The sequence below is a fragment of the Hylaeus anthracinus genome, unplaced genomic scaffold (assembly GCF_026225885.1).
Source record: "Hylaeus anthracinus isolate JK02 unplaced genomic scaffold, UHH_iyHylAnth1.0_haploid 11994, whole genome shotgun sequence".
In the NCBI taxonomy this organism is placed as follows: domain Eukaryota; kingdom Metazoa; phylum Arthropoda; class Insecta; order Hymenoptera; family Colletidae; genus Hylaeus; species Hylaeus anthracinus.
In genome coordinates this window covers 13,303,241-13,317,297 of record NW_026534341.1, presented here as the reverse complement: position 1 = coordinate 13,317,297, position 14,057 = coordinate 13,303,241, and the positions used below count along the sequence as shown (strand labels likewise).

At 34.4% G+C, this 14,057-nt stretch overlaps 1 protein-coding gene across 7 annotated transcripts in view; it reads right to left on the bottom strand.

Annotated features, from left to right (window-relative positions):
- Window positions 1-14,057, bottom strand: part of LOC128888527 (diacylglycerol lipase-alpha) — a 113,879-nt gene that overhangs the window by 4,091 nt on the left and 95,731 nt on the right. For 6 of the 7 annotated variants that reach the window (XM_054145461.1, XM_054145466.1, XM_054145462.1 and 3 more), the window contains 2 exons: window positions 2,924-3,273; window positions 736-1,080 (listed from right to left, as the gene is read on the bottom strand). In XM_054145461.1, the coding sequence (XP_054001436.1) occupies window positions 736-1,080; window positions 2,924-3,273 (695 nt within the window). The remainder of the gene's footprint in view (window positions 1-735; window positions 1,081-2,923; window positions 3,274-14,057) is intronic. The other variant, XM_054145467.1, reaches the window with a different exon arrangement.

Below are 14,057 nucleotides of genomic sequence, written 5' to 3'. Positions count from 1 at the left end.
GTAATGAAGCAAAATGAATTGTATGCAATTGTATAATGTAACATTAGACATAAAATATTGTGTATGTATTACTTATTAATAAAATGGAAGAAACTTTTGGGACAACCTAGTACCACCAATTACGGGCACTCTGTATATTCCTTTCTTGAAAAAAAAAATTCATGCATATCGCTAAAAAAAGTGTAGTCCTAAACCAATTTTCCTTCTTTAAAAGTTTTAGGGTAAAAATGGTTTTTGTCACGCCAAGAGTGACCTTATAATGACCTTATAAAAGGGTTAACATCCATTCAGGGCCGGGGCAAGGCAGGTTCAGCGCGTTCGCTGGAACACAGTCCAGCGTTTTAAAAGGCCCCGCGGTCTACGAAAATTACTGAATTAAAAGGTACCGATTTTGATGAATTTTTTACAGACTGATGGTACCATTAACAAATGGAAGCAATTTTTGCTGAGATGCAAGACATTTTTTTAGTAGCGATGATTAAATTGAAAGGAGTGACAAAAACCATCAAAGTATTATTGTTCAATATTCATCTTGTAAAAAATATATAGCATTTGTAAATAAATAATTTCTCGTTGTAAAATTCAAGTGTAGGATTTGGATGTGAATTCAGGCACCGCAAAATTGTTGAACCCGTCCCCGCAAAAGGTCACGCCGGCTCTGCATCCATTGCTATCGTCGAATCAAATCCTGCAATATCTTCTAAAAAAAAAAGAAAAAGAAGAGATTATAAATACCTTCTGACGATGACGGAGTCACGTCTTCTCGGCACTGGCGGCGGAAGACCAGCAGTTAAGCTCTTGGCGCTCTCGTAGCTCGCCTCGCTATTGCCGCTGCTCGTGTTACTGCCGTTGTTCCCCTCCCTCAGGAAGTAGTTCTTCGCCGAGAGCATAGCGAAGTGAAGATTGTTCTTCAAGTCGTCCGCCGCCGTTGACAAGTTTCCCGAAATTTTCGGGGTCCTCCTCATGGGTCTCGGTGGTGGTACAGGCGACGGCGGGCTGCTCGACGCCTCCGACAACGTTTCCGGCGTGGCGAGTGGCGCCGTACGAGACGAATCGTCCCAGTCGCCCCGACGATTCGACCTTTGCACGAAAGCAACGTTTGAGACGGTTCGTGGAACCAGCAGAGAAAACTGCAGCCGAAGAGCAACAGCCTCCGACCCCCCCCCCCCCCAAACATAGCATGAATGCGAAACGACATTGTTCACAGAACGAAGCAAACCGTTCCTCTCAAACTGCAATCCTCCTAGACACAGGTACTTCAAGGATTCCTCGTATTCGGCGACCTCGCTGAAGTGCAAATGATCCATCAACGTGCGCGACTGTTAAAGCGGTGAACATTGCGAGTCGTGAAGTAAGCGATTGTGAACGAGAGCGTGACATGAGATTCATTGAACTGATTGCAACGATACGAACCGATTCCAGTCGATTTTCTATGTAATGATTTCATCGTCGGCGAAATCGGAGGTACGTTGAACGAACAAAATGGTCTGATAATAAATTAGCCGCGTAAGGATGTTTCTGATATGTACCTGGAGGTTTACCTGTAGGCTTGATCGATTGTCGGGAAAGATGGTCGACCAAACCTAAAGGGTAAACCCTCTAAAGGTCTCTGGGTGTGTGAAACCACAAAAGCAGTCCATACAGAGGAGAGTTTATAAGTTTGAATTGACTGTCTTCCTCGTGAAAGAGCTCGCGAGGAAGACATACGACAAAACAAACGTACAGATGAATTAGTCGTAAATCTCCGTCTGTATGGGGCTGTTTAATGTAACGTGTCTTTAATTTTCTTAAACAATTTCGTAGACGTTCATGGTCTTCCCAAACAATATATTCTCCGATGAGGACTTACAGTTACGCGCGAAAGTTTCTGGACCGATACATGTTTTACCTTGTATTCTAAAGTAATTTCAAGTAATATTAGTTATAAAGTTACGATGACTGAAAGAAAACAGAGTGGAAGTTAAACTCTCTTTATTATTGTGTAACTATGTATTTATGAAATTGTTAAGCTAGTGAACACTTCGTTTTATATAAGAAAGTCTTTATCTTCCAATATGATAAACTTAGTATGCATTTTATTGTTAATTACTTGATAACATTTAGTAGTCATGCTTTTTGCATTAATAATAGCAGCATGACGCCTAGTAAATTATTATTAGTGATTAAAAATGAAGTACATAACAAGTTCTTCATAATGGAAGATTGTGACTTGTGTAGTATGTATGAATTTTATTCAATTACTGATAATATTTAGTAGCCATGCCTTTTGCATTAATAATAGCAGCATGACGCCTAGTCAATTATTATTAGTAATTAAAAATGAAATACATAACAAGTTCTTCATAGTGGAAGATAAAATACAAACTTCTTGTGCAAAAGTGTCTGCTGTTTCAAAAACTTTTTACATGTAGTTACTGAATAATAAACAGCATCTTTGCACTATCATCTTTTATTCACCATACCTTTACACCCATCATTAGTTAAAATTACTTCAAATATTCCAGAATATAATGTAAAAAATCTATCCGTCCCCTAAACTCATGCACGCAATTGCAAATGATCGAGAACAATCCACAAGAAAACCACGAACACCCACTGAAGCTGTTTACTAAAAAAAAAAAAAAAAAAAAAATAAAAAAAAACTAAACAACAATCCTATAGTGATTACATCAACTCCCTTAAGTTAAACCCAAAAGTATCCTCGCCTGTCACGACTGAACGATTTGCCAGCGTCAATCCGATATCGTATGCCGAATCGTCACCTCTGATACGAGTAATCCGAAAGATTGCAACTCGTGGGACTCTCGTCGGTCTCCCTGAACACCTTATAGCAAAAGCTAATCCTAGGCGTGTTCGACTCTAGTCGTCCGTCGGGGACTGGGCGCGTTTCGTCGTCCAGACGTACAAGTAGTGCTATTCTTACAATGTGCATTCGTCGGTCCTGGGGGTGTTGAGCAACTCGCTGGCCAGGCTGACGTACTCCCACGGAATCCCTCTGGAGTCAACGCTGAGCTCGCGGCCAGCCTGTGGGAACTCGGACGGACTCTGCAAGGATGTGAAGCTAGTCTCCAGGCAGAGTCTGTGCGGCGGTGTCCCAGCCAGGTTGCTGGGATGGGATTTAACGGGGCTGGAGGACGACAGCAACGCTCTCATTTCCTGTTCGATCTCCATCTCCTGGATCTCGACTGCTTCGCGCGCCTCAGACGCCTCCGTGGACGACGCGTGACCGGAAGCCAGCCTCTGCGGCTTCGCCGGTCCCAGGGTCGTTACAACCTGACATACCCACACGCGTTTTTCCATGTAGTCGTTTCCAGCCACGGGGAATACGCCCGTATTACTCCGTATCGTTAACATTCAGAGGATGGGGGAGACAAATCTGATCGTGTTTTTATAAAAGTGAGCTTGACCCTAGAAAGACTCGAGCAACGAGTCATGTTGAAGATCAAGGAGGCAACTGACGCCCACCTACAGTGGATGTAGAATATATTCGTACACCGATCAATTTCCCGAAAAACTTTTCTGTGAAATTGTAGTTTATTAACTTCCTTTTTTTTATAATCAATGATATTTTACATATTTTCGGAAACCATTAAGATATATATAGACCAAACAATATTTACTAGTCAATATAATTTGCGAAATTAACAAAAAAATGCGAAAAGTGGGTAAAACTATAGAAGCAATAAGTATTTGTACGATTCTAATGGCGAACCATTTACAGTAGAGTTTCTAACATAAACACATTAGTTTATTGCTTCGTACAAATTAGAAAACAACAAATTTCCAGTAAAGTACTTTTAAAATAGGCGCTAATAGAGGAATGGAAAAAGATCCCACTTCGAATAACTAATAATTTAGTTAATTTAAGGGGTTAGTCGCAGTCAGGAAAATAGAAACGGACAGCTCCTTGTGTGTTTTTTTCAAGGTATTAAATAATAATTTTTCTGAATGAAATGTAAATATATTACAAAGTATGTCTTAAAGAACTATAAAAGAATTTTTGTTTTGAAAAAAAGGTTAATTCATTTCGTCATAACAGGCGATGGCGTGGGTGGTCACTTGGTTTGCGGTGAGCAAGATTTCATCAAACTGGTGCACCTGAAAGAAAACTAAGGGTAGATTTAGAAAATATATTAGACTAACGGGTCCCTGATCGAAGAATTTTTTATTTTCTTGTATACTTTTTGTTTTATCCTGTGTATTGAATCGCTTAATTTTAGTGAAAAAATTGAAAATCAACTTCAAATGTACGCCATCTTGTTTTAAATTAATTTTTTCCAAAATCCTTCGTTCAGGGACCCGCTAGACTAATCTATTTTCGAAATCTACCTTTGTTTTTGTTTTCAGGTAAACCAGTGTAGAGAAATCTAGCTCACCGCAAACCTATGTTTTTAAATCATCTTCTACGTCATCGGCTGTTATGACAATATAAATTAAACGTTTCTTAAAACTAAAAATGTTTTTTAGTTCTTTCAAATATGCTTTATAACATACTTAATTGTTACTTATGTAAATTATTGTTTAATAACTAAAAAAAAATTACAAAGAAATGTTGTTTTTCCTCTTCTTGACTGCGACTAACCTCTTAATGCTTAGAAGAGTTGGAATAAGTACAAGTCGGTTAAAAAATCAAAAGGAAATCCCACGAAGGAAGTATTATATACTTATAAATTAATGTAAATACCTTTCTTTTTTAATCAAGCTTTAAAGATTAAACAGTTGTGCGAATATTTATTGCTTCAACATTTCTATCAATTAATTGTTTTTTCTTTTGTTAATTTCGTAACTTACATAAACAGCTATCTTTTTTGTACTCCATCTTTTCTAGAGATTTCCGAGAATATGTAGAATGTCATTGTTTATAAAAAATAAGTTAATAATTTACAATTTCACATAGTTTTTTTGGAAATTGATCGGTATACGAATACTTTCTACATCCACTGTATGTTATGATTATTAATCTTTAGAAAGTTATGTATATTTAAAAGCTAAGGAGGATACCGGTAGTATTAACGAAGTAGAGAATGTATTAGTTTTGTAGCAAATTGTACTTTGAAAATAATTTTGAGGGTTATAGAAATCGAATTTGATAGCCAATTTTGGGGTAGTTTCGATTATTGACGAGGCATGGAAATTAATTCTAAGCTTTTACGTTTAATCGATTGTAACTGTAGTTTTGTTACATTCTCAATTTACATTTTGTTAAATTCTCAACTTGATGATCATTACAATTTATCTACATTTATAGTGGCGTGCAAAAGTTCGATCTAATTTAAATCTAAATTTAATCTGTTCGGCAGCGATGGAAGAAAATATGTACGACGTTTAGATGGGAAAAGAAATGATCCAAGGTATCAAACACCAACTGTTAAACATGGTGGAGGAAGCATCATGGTATGGGGAGCTTTCTCCGCTCAAGGAGTTGGTCCTCTTATAAAAATTGAGGGTATCATGAATAGTGTGATGTACAACGAGATTTTAGAAAGTCATATGCTACCATATGATAAAAGGAAAATGCCAGAAAATTGGTTTTTCCAACATGATAACGACCCCAAACATACATCGAAAATCGTAAGAAGGTGGTTGTCTACAAATAAAGTACAGGTTTTAGACTGGCCTTCTTAATTTGCGGATTTAAATCCGATACAGCATCTCTGGAAAGAGATGAAACGTCGAATGAAAACTCATAGAAGTTCTAATAAGACACAATTTTTTCAGAATTTAATAGAACAGTGGAATAAAATACCACGCGGTTACATTATTCGGTTAATTGAATCCATGCCTCATCGCTGTGCTGCTGTTATTGCCTCAAAAGGCATGGCTACGAAATATTAATTATAATATGTTAAATAATGTACCTCGAAATTGTTACAAAATGAAAAACAAGCATAATTTTTTTGTTAAACACGTTGGCCGGGAACTTTTGAACACGTTACTTTACGTATTCTCCAAATTAAAGACGCAAGAAAAATAAATAGGGGTGATTTTTTTTGTAGTATCCTTTCACGTAATATGGCTTTACATATGATTCTAATAAAAATGTCTTAACATTTTTCTTTTGGAAGAAAAATCGCAAAAACCATCTGACCGGGAACTTTTGAACGCCACTGTATATACGAAATTCAGTAAACAATCAATTTTGATATTACTGCTCTTCTAACAGATTGCAAGGTAATTCTCTACCTTCACATGTAATAACTCGAGTTTAACCAGAGATATTTACAATATTTAGTTTGTTACATTAAAATACCAACCTTTATAGCAATGAAAGAACAAACAAATTGCTTCTACATGTGATTTTACAACGATATGCGTTCTTTGACAGTTGCATTGTTTTTCTTTATAAATTTATAAGTTTATCTTTGAAAGGCATGGAATTTCTACGCCTAATATAAAGGGTTGTCCAAAAATAATACTGAAAAATCGAGAATCGTTGAATTCATTTATGCCTAGTATCCTCTGATACAATGTTTCTTCGAGGACATCAACAGTTTACAATGGTGTAATTTCATTTTTCTCTCTGAGTAGAAACTATTTCTATATAGAACATATAAAATAAGGTCCCGTCTTCACCGCCTTTTCAATAAAATTTTACTTTTTTCTAGTTCCACCAAGAGTACATTGAAGAGTATCGCGAAGCAATTGTCTCCGTTAATCTTTCTTTCATTCCTCCCAAATTAAAATTGAATCGTAAACATCAATTATAGAGACACAACAGAAATAGCATATTTTTAATATTTTTCTTAGGGCTCCTTTCTTTAGTCTTTCTAGGGTTCATCGAGCGACAAACGCGTGCGATGATTTCACACCTCCGATTTGTTGATTTATGAATTAATGGATCGAGTTGGCCGATAGTCAAAGGTAAGGATTAGCGCTTTACCGAGTACTCAAATATTCGATTAAGCGGTTAGTTAGTTAACCGAATGTTCGCTTAACATTCAGAAGTATAAGTAGCATGGTTAACGAAACACACGCGAAATAATGTTCACAGAAAAATAACAAACGATCAGTTAATACAATTTATAATGTTTATGATACAATAACATTGGAAATGTAAAAACAGTACTTGCCGTAACACAGAATCGAGAACGCCAAACAGTTTGCTTTACAGAACACTGAACACGATTTTAAGCTGAAGCAACGTATCTTGTTAAAGAATTTAATTTAATTATTATATCATAGTTTCTTACAATTATTATAATAATTTCATAAATAAAAGAGCAAAATATTTCTAGTAATAGCTGTTACTTTTTGTGCGTTAATGATTAATGGAATAGAATCTCAACAAATTGTATAAAATGGTTAATAGAAAAATATTGATAATCAGTGATTAAATCTTTGTTTGTAATTTTATTTGTCGAGGCCACCATGATAACTGTTTGAGTGGATACGGTATTTCCAATGCTGGAAACCGTTATCTAACCTTAATATAGACAAAGCGAAGATTAGCAAAATTGATTTGTGTTTATAATTGGAATTCACTTTACAATTGATTTAGAATTACGAACTGTGGTGGAGTTTTTCGCTCTCTAAATCATTCTGTACGCCTCAAAAATCCTAGAATTGGAACTGTGCCACGAGCTTAGAAAGGTTACGGGCCACCGACTTAACCGAATAATCGAATATTTAGTAGGTAATTCCGTTTCGCGGTCTGCTAATGTAAATTTTTAGCATTTTGGGATTCGCTTCTCTCGCTTGGCCATTTTATGCATACGTGGTTGGCGTTAAGGTTTGAAATTCAGGTTTATGGATTCAAATCTCGTTTTACTGGTTTTCCATTAACCCCCGCAATACCAAACATTTTTTTTTGTCACATAGATTACCAAGGAAAATATCCACATAATAAAAACTTATCACTTTTTAAAAGGTACTATTATGTATAAATAGTAAAATAAAATAATTCGGTTAAAAATATAAAAGTTTCTCGATATGGAGCGAAAGACAATTCAAGTTCTTTCACTTTAACAATTATTTATTTTCTACACATTTATTCATTAAATAAGATACGTACAATTTGTGTCTTATTTAGTTTATTGTATTATGACATAAAACCAATATCTCACATAGAACAAACTTTTACGTAATATTTCATTTTTGAAGAATTTTTAAATAACTATTTCAGCGAGAACTCTTAATATACAGGGTGTTCATGCTATTACTAGCCAGCGTTTTTCTCGTAAATGGTACATATGACAAAAAAATGAAAGAGGAAAAATTTATAATGTTCTTTTTGTGCAATGTAACCAGGTATATAGATATTTCATATTTGTATTATTTTCTGAGAAATGACGGTGACCTTCAGTTTTTTAAATGGAATGGTATATTTTTTGTACAAAAATATGGTAGAGTATCGAATTCTAAATAAAAATATATTGACCTTTATTAGCCCAAAAACCTAATAGGTAACGAGTAATTTCATTTTATTACTTGAAAATGTTCTATCAAGATGGAGATTCAAATAAATGTACTACGAATTCTACGTAAAGAAAAACGTCATCCTTGTCATCTAGCACTTCATCAGGAGCTCCATGCCTGTACACATCGCTGTCCTGCGGAAATCTGTGACAAGGTTGAATCTCCATCTTGATATTACGTTAAGAAAATTTTCAAGTAATAAAGTGAAATTACTCGTTACCTATGAGGTTTAGGGCTAATAAAGGTCAATACTTTTTTATTTAGAATTCGATACTCTATCATATTTTCGTATACAAAATATACCATTCCATTTAAAAAACTGAAGGTTACTCGTAGGTTCAACTCGTTGATTTTTATCGATCTGGCATTGAGAATTTACGCAATAAATGACAAAAGGCTGTTGATAACGATGACGATTGCATAACTGATTAAAAATAGAAATTTATTAAAAATCTGTTTGAATTTAATGTAAAAGAAACGACATTACTTTCCAGTCTACCTAATAAATATGAAAGATTTATCTACCTGTTTACATTGCACATCAAGAACAGTATCACTTTTTTTGTCATATGTAGCATTTACGAGAAAAACGCTGGCTAGTAATAGCCTGAACACCCTGTATAATAAAATGGCGACCCCTCCTTGGTATTGCGAGGTTTAATGTTCGAAGAATTACCGAAAATACCAGTCTGTCTATGCTTCACGAGTTTCGTTCGCATTGACGCTGATAGTATGGAAAAAACGGGTATAGAAAAACTACCGTCGAGTCATTAATTGGATCGCTGGAACGCCTATTGTCGATTAGACGGTCTCTTCGCGGAAGAGTTGCTCGGTTTGCTGAAATATTTATGGATCTATAAATTACGAAACGGTTTTCGGCCCGCGGAGCGTGTATAACGCGCGGCTCTTTCGCTTTCGCGAAGCAATTTCAATGAAAGGCAAACGAGAAACTCGCGATGTGACAGGAGTACGTCGTTTTTGGTAATCGTTCCACTCTCGTGGATTCAACGCATAAATTTCTAATTTCCATTATGCAGCCTGGAAATTCTGAATAACCGTTAAATACTTAATGCGGGTAATGGAGACCTACGAATAACTCGACCAAGTATCAAGTGTAGGAATTGATTCTGCGCCTTTACAATCGTTTGTAAGTAGAGTTTAAATGTAAACATTTTACCAACCTTCTAAGTTCTCGATTCAATTTCCATTATAATAAATCTATATAGATATAAGTATCAACCTAATGGTCATTACAACTATGTATACGAAGTTTAACAGTTCATACGTTATGTTTATTGTTGGTCTTCTAACGGTTTACAATCATATATGACAATTACTACGTATAGAAATTAATTTTTTTTTATTCATAACTCTAGTTTAAACAGAAACATTTATCCTCAATTTCGTTACATTAACGTATCAACACAGTAATGAATCACACAGACTCCTTTGAAACTTGATTTCACAACTATACTTGGACTGAGAGAAAATTAAAAATAGTATGCTTCTTTTTTTTATAAATAAATGGTGAGTTTACCTTAGAAAGGCACAATTTCAAATAAACTCAGTTCCCGCGATTCCAATACCAAAGAAAGGCAGAATTAATTTCTACACCTCATATGCAAAAAGTACGGTGGAAAATTCGATGCTACGTTATCTCGAAGACGAATTGTTTAATTCGCGTGGGATAGGAAATTTTGAAGCCCCGTTTGACGTTACCAAGTAAAGAGGCTTATACGTTTGATCCGCTTTTCGCACTTCGAACAGATTTTTGCACCCATTTCACGGGATGATAGCGGTCATCGATTTCTGATTTATCAGATTGGAGCCGTTTAGGAAGTTTTTCAAATGAGACTCGTTTTAAAGAACGTTAAAAAAGTCGAGCTTTTATTTGAGGAATTGAAAGGTGTAGTAATGTAAGTCGTATAATTAGAAATAAACAATACAACATGATTTGAATTTGTCAAAGAAGCTGTGTGGAATCTACAGTTCAATTTATTTATTATTTCTTTGTTTATTTGTGTCACTATGCTTTTCGAATCCTTCTTTTGATGCATTTCATGTACTAATTGTAACCTTTTATTTCATTCTTGACGACTTCAAGATTTGCAGTACTTTGAAAATTTAATTTCAAAAGACACCTGCACTAAAACGTTTCACCTGTCTTTTTATAATATAACGAAGTTAATTGGGCATAATTAGCAGGAATGAATTAAACGTGCATTAATTAGTTGTTAATGTTTCAACTACGTGGAGTGTAGTTCTTTTCAGAATGTTAAAATTACTAAAAATACCTGCCTATAGGAGAAAAGTAAACATTCCAAAATATTATAAACTGGAAACTATAAAGTGTGAAAGAAATTTAGTTTATCGCGTAGAGAACACATTCACGTCGTTTGTTCGCTGCTACCCTCGTGTTCAATAAATATAATTTATCGAGCAACATATCATCAGATAGATGCCTGAACAGAAGAAGAAAAATGAGCATTTTTCCATAAATAATGAAATTAATTTTTGGGAAACTTTTTTACGTGTTCACCACTGATGCAGCGCAATTGTATCACTTTTCTCACAATGGCGTAGGGACATTGTAGATACTTATATTTAAGATTTTTATTATATTTTTGATATTATATATTATATTATTATTTTTTTATTCTAATTTTAATTCGATTTCTTCATTTCATTATTCGACGAAGCTATGTTTGTATTTGTTTTAATTATTTGATTCTTAAACGAATAGAAGCATAAATAACAAAATATCATAAACTAAATAATCATAAATACTTATAACAAATGATAATTTCCCATTTCGTTCTAAGAATGTTCGAAACAGGTTTTTCAACGGAAAATTAGCCAAAGTGCATAAGCCTCTTTACCATGTCACGGGATGAAGTGGAATGATGGGTTTTCATAGGACGCAGTGAGACGTCTGTAATGAAAGAGAGTGATTACGACTGACAACAGAGAACGAAGGCGTTCGAGTACCGAACGCTCCGTCATGGTACATGGCATGCGATTAACGTACAATATATCCCGACGAAATCAACGCTATTACGTATCTAAAGAATCAAATGTACAATGACGACTGTGGTGAACTAAGTGATGCGTGGTGCACATGCATGAACGACTGTGACAAAGTACCATTCTCAAATGATCGACGACCAATGTTCTGCTCTAAGTCGCTTATCTACGGCTTTATCGTTACAACACCGCCATTACGTTTCCTCTGTGCATCGTTTAACGATCTCATACTGTACTAATCTCTACGTCGACTTGCAGCACGCACGTTTCTCGAACATTGAGACAAGTGTACGTGGGGCTATCAAAAAGTTTTCAAACAGGATTCCATTTCTCTTCGTATTATCCATTATTATTTATGTATCTCACTTTTCACTGAAGTTTTATACGATTGTAGTTCCTATTAATTTTAAGGTATCACGTGTGATGTCTTTTTACACTCGAAGAAGACTACAGTGGGTGTAGAATGTATTCGTACACCGATCAATTTCCCAAAAAGCTTTTGTATGAAATTGTAGTTTCCTAACTTCTTTTTTATAATCAATGATATTTTACATATTCTCGGAAGTATCTAAGATAGATATAGTCCAAACAACATTTACTAGTTAATATAATTTGTGAAATTAACAAAAAAATGCGAAAGTGGGTAAAAATATAAAAGCAATAAGTATTTGTGTGATTCTTATGACGAACCATTTACAGTAGAGTTTGTAACGTAAACACATTAGTTTCTTGCTCCGTAAGAATTAGAAAACATCAAATTTCCAGTAAAATACTTTTAAAAATGGCTCTAATAGAGGAATGGAAAAAGATCCCACTTCTAATAATTAATAATTTAGTTAATGTAATCCTTAGAAAAGTTATAATAATTATGAAATCAAAAGGAAATCCCACGAAGGAAGTATTATATACTTGTAGATTAATGTAAATTTCTTTTTTTTTAATCAAGTTTTAAAAATTAAACAGTTGTGCGAATACTTATTGCTTCAATATTTCTATCGATTAATTGTACTTTTCTCGTTAATTTCGCAACTTAAATAAATAGCTATTTTTTGTTGTAATCTATCTATTCTACAGATTTCCGAGAATATGTAGAATGCCATTGTTTATAAAAAATAAGTTAATAAATTACAATTTTACATAGTTTTTTTTAGAAATTGATCAGTGTACGAATACTTTCTACACTCTCTGTATATATTGGTAGAGAATAAACAAATGTTAAGAATTGCTTGTTACATACAACGAAAGTACATTTTTGTTTGTAGATATATAATTGTCAATTAATGGTTGGCATTAAAAGTGACAGTCAATCTGAGATTCTAGTCGCCACCCCTTTAAAGAAATTTCCAAGTCTTTGTCCTAGTCTTATCAAAGGTTTTCGTGGCACACGCTGTTCAGCAGAATGCTTGATTTTTCTGGAATCTTCTCAATAGATTCTTTAAACTATTCTATTCTTTAAACTTCGTCTTCATCCTGGGAAACATGGTTCTTGCTATTGTCCTGATTTGACTATCTGTGCGTTCCATCTTCTCCAGAATAAAGATGAAACTCAAAGAGCCAAGATTCGACACAGTAGAGAAGATTCAGAAAGAAATGAGTACTGTGCTGAAAGTTAAAAAAAATGGCAGCGTTTCTCGCGACAGTCGGGCTTTGTCATTTTTTTCAGAGGTACTTCGAAGAAAATAACGGCTATTAAAATTTCGTGTTAGTCTGTCACTTTTTACAGAGTCGATTGGTTACTTTTTGATACCCTCACCTATTTCGAGTGGGTGGTTGTGGATGTAAAATAGCAGATAATCGTGATAGTGAGTAATCGCATGCGACAGAATGCAATCGATGTTAATGTTGCGAATAAACTGCAACAGTGGCGATAGTGGAGGTAATCTATATGTTGGAGTTCTTAAGTCGCTGTAGATTGAAGCGTTCACGAAGAATGGCAAATTACAACACCTTCATTGCTGGAACGATTTTTATTAAATATTTAATATCATTTAACTTTGCTGGTCAGATTTTTGGAATTTTTTAATCATCTCTGAATTTACGACCGAGAGGAGAAAATGACTCACATTTTTGAAAGTATCATAAATTGTTAAGTACATCTGATTTATTTAAGGGATGTTCGCAAAAATATATTTTTATTCGTATTACAATTTATTTGAATGCTTGTGACTTTGAAAATGAAGTTAAGATCTGTATAAAGTACATATCTAAATATTTTTGTAATATATTATATATACCATGGCTGAAACAAATATTTTTTAAGAAAACAATTATTGGACCTGTAGAGAATAAGCATTTATTTTGAAAAAAAAGAATAACAATTTGATAGGTCACAAATAACCTACTTGATACATGTTACATTGATTAGCAGAACAACATGGAATGATCTTACCCAATTCTGGCCATTGCTTGCTTTGCTCAGTATTACAAAACAAACAATAAACAATTCACGAGATTGCTTATCTAGTTTATATTCTCTGTAAAATTACACCAATATTTACACGAATTAATTGAAATAGAGCGCCTTATGTTTCATTTTATCCGTGACCTCGTTCGAGTAGACGAAACTACATTAATCGAAATAGTAAGAAACTTGGAACCACAGATAATATACAACACAA